This window comes from Myotis brandtii, unplaced genomic scaffold, assembly GCF_000412655.1.
Source record: "Myotis brandtii unplaced genomic scaffold, ASM41265v1 scaffold537, whole genome shotgun sequence".
Classification (NCBI taxonomy): Eukaryota; Metazoa; Chordata; class Mammalia; order Chiroptera; family Vespertilionidae; genus Myotis; species Myotis brandtii.
Genome location: NW_005369971.1, coordinates 428688 through 428937, shown reverse-complemented (window position 1 = coordinate 428937; position 250 = coordinate 428688). Strand labels below are relative to the sequence as shown.

At 65.2% G+C, this 250-nt stretch overlaps 1 protein-coding gene across 1 annotated transcript in view; it reads left to right on the top strand.

Moving 5' to 3' along the window:
- MLC1 (megalencephalic leukoencephalopathy with subcortical cysts 1) overlaps positions 1–250 on the top strand; it is a 19743-nt gene that overhangs the window by 7528 nt on the left and 11965 nt on the right. The window contains exon 7 of the mRNA XM_005877977.2: positions 23–118. Coding sequence (XP_005878039.1) covers positions 23–118 — 96 coding nt within the window. The remainder of the gene's footprint in view (positions 1–22; positions 119–250) is intronic.

Here is a 250-nt window from a genome sequence, read left to right as displayed (position 1 = left end):
GGCCCCCAGCACAGGGCCCTGGCAGGTCACCAGTCTCTCTCTCCAGGGCTCCAGCTCCGACAGCGCCAGCACGCTGCCCAGCGTGGCGTTCCCTGCGAGGGTCCTGAAGGCCTACTCCGTAAGGGCGTCCTTCTTCCTGCTCCTTCTGTTCTATTGGGGGAGGGTCAGGGCGCTGTCTGTGGGGATCGCGGCTCCTGCAGTGCGGTTGGTGCCAAAGCACCTCATCGTAGGAGCTGCCAGGTGTGGATGA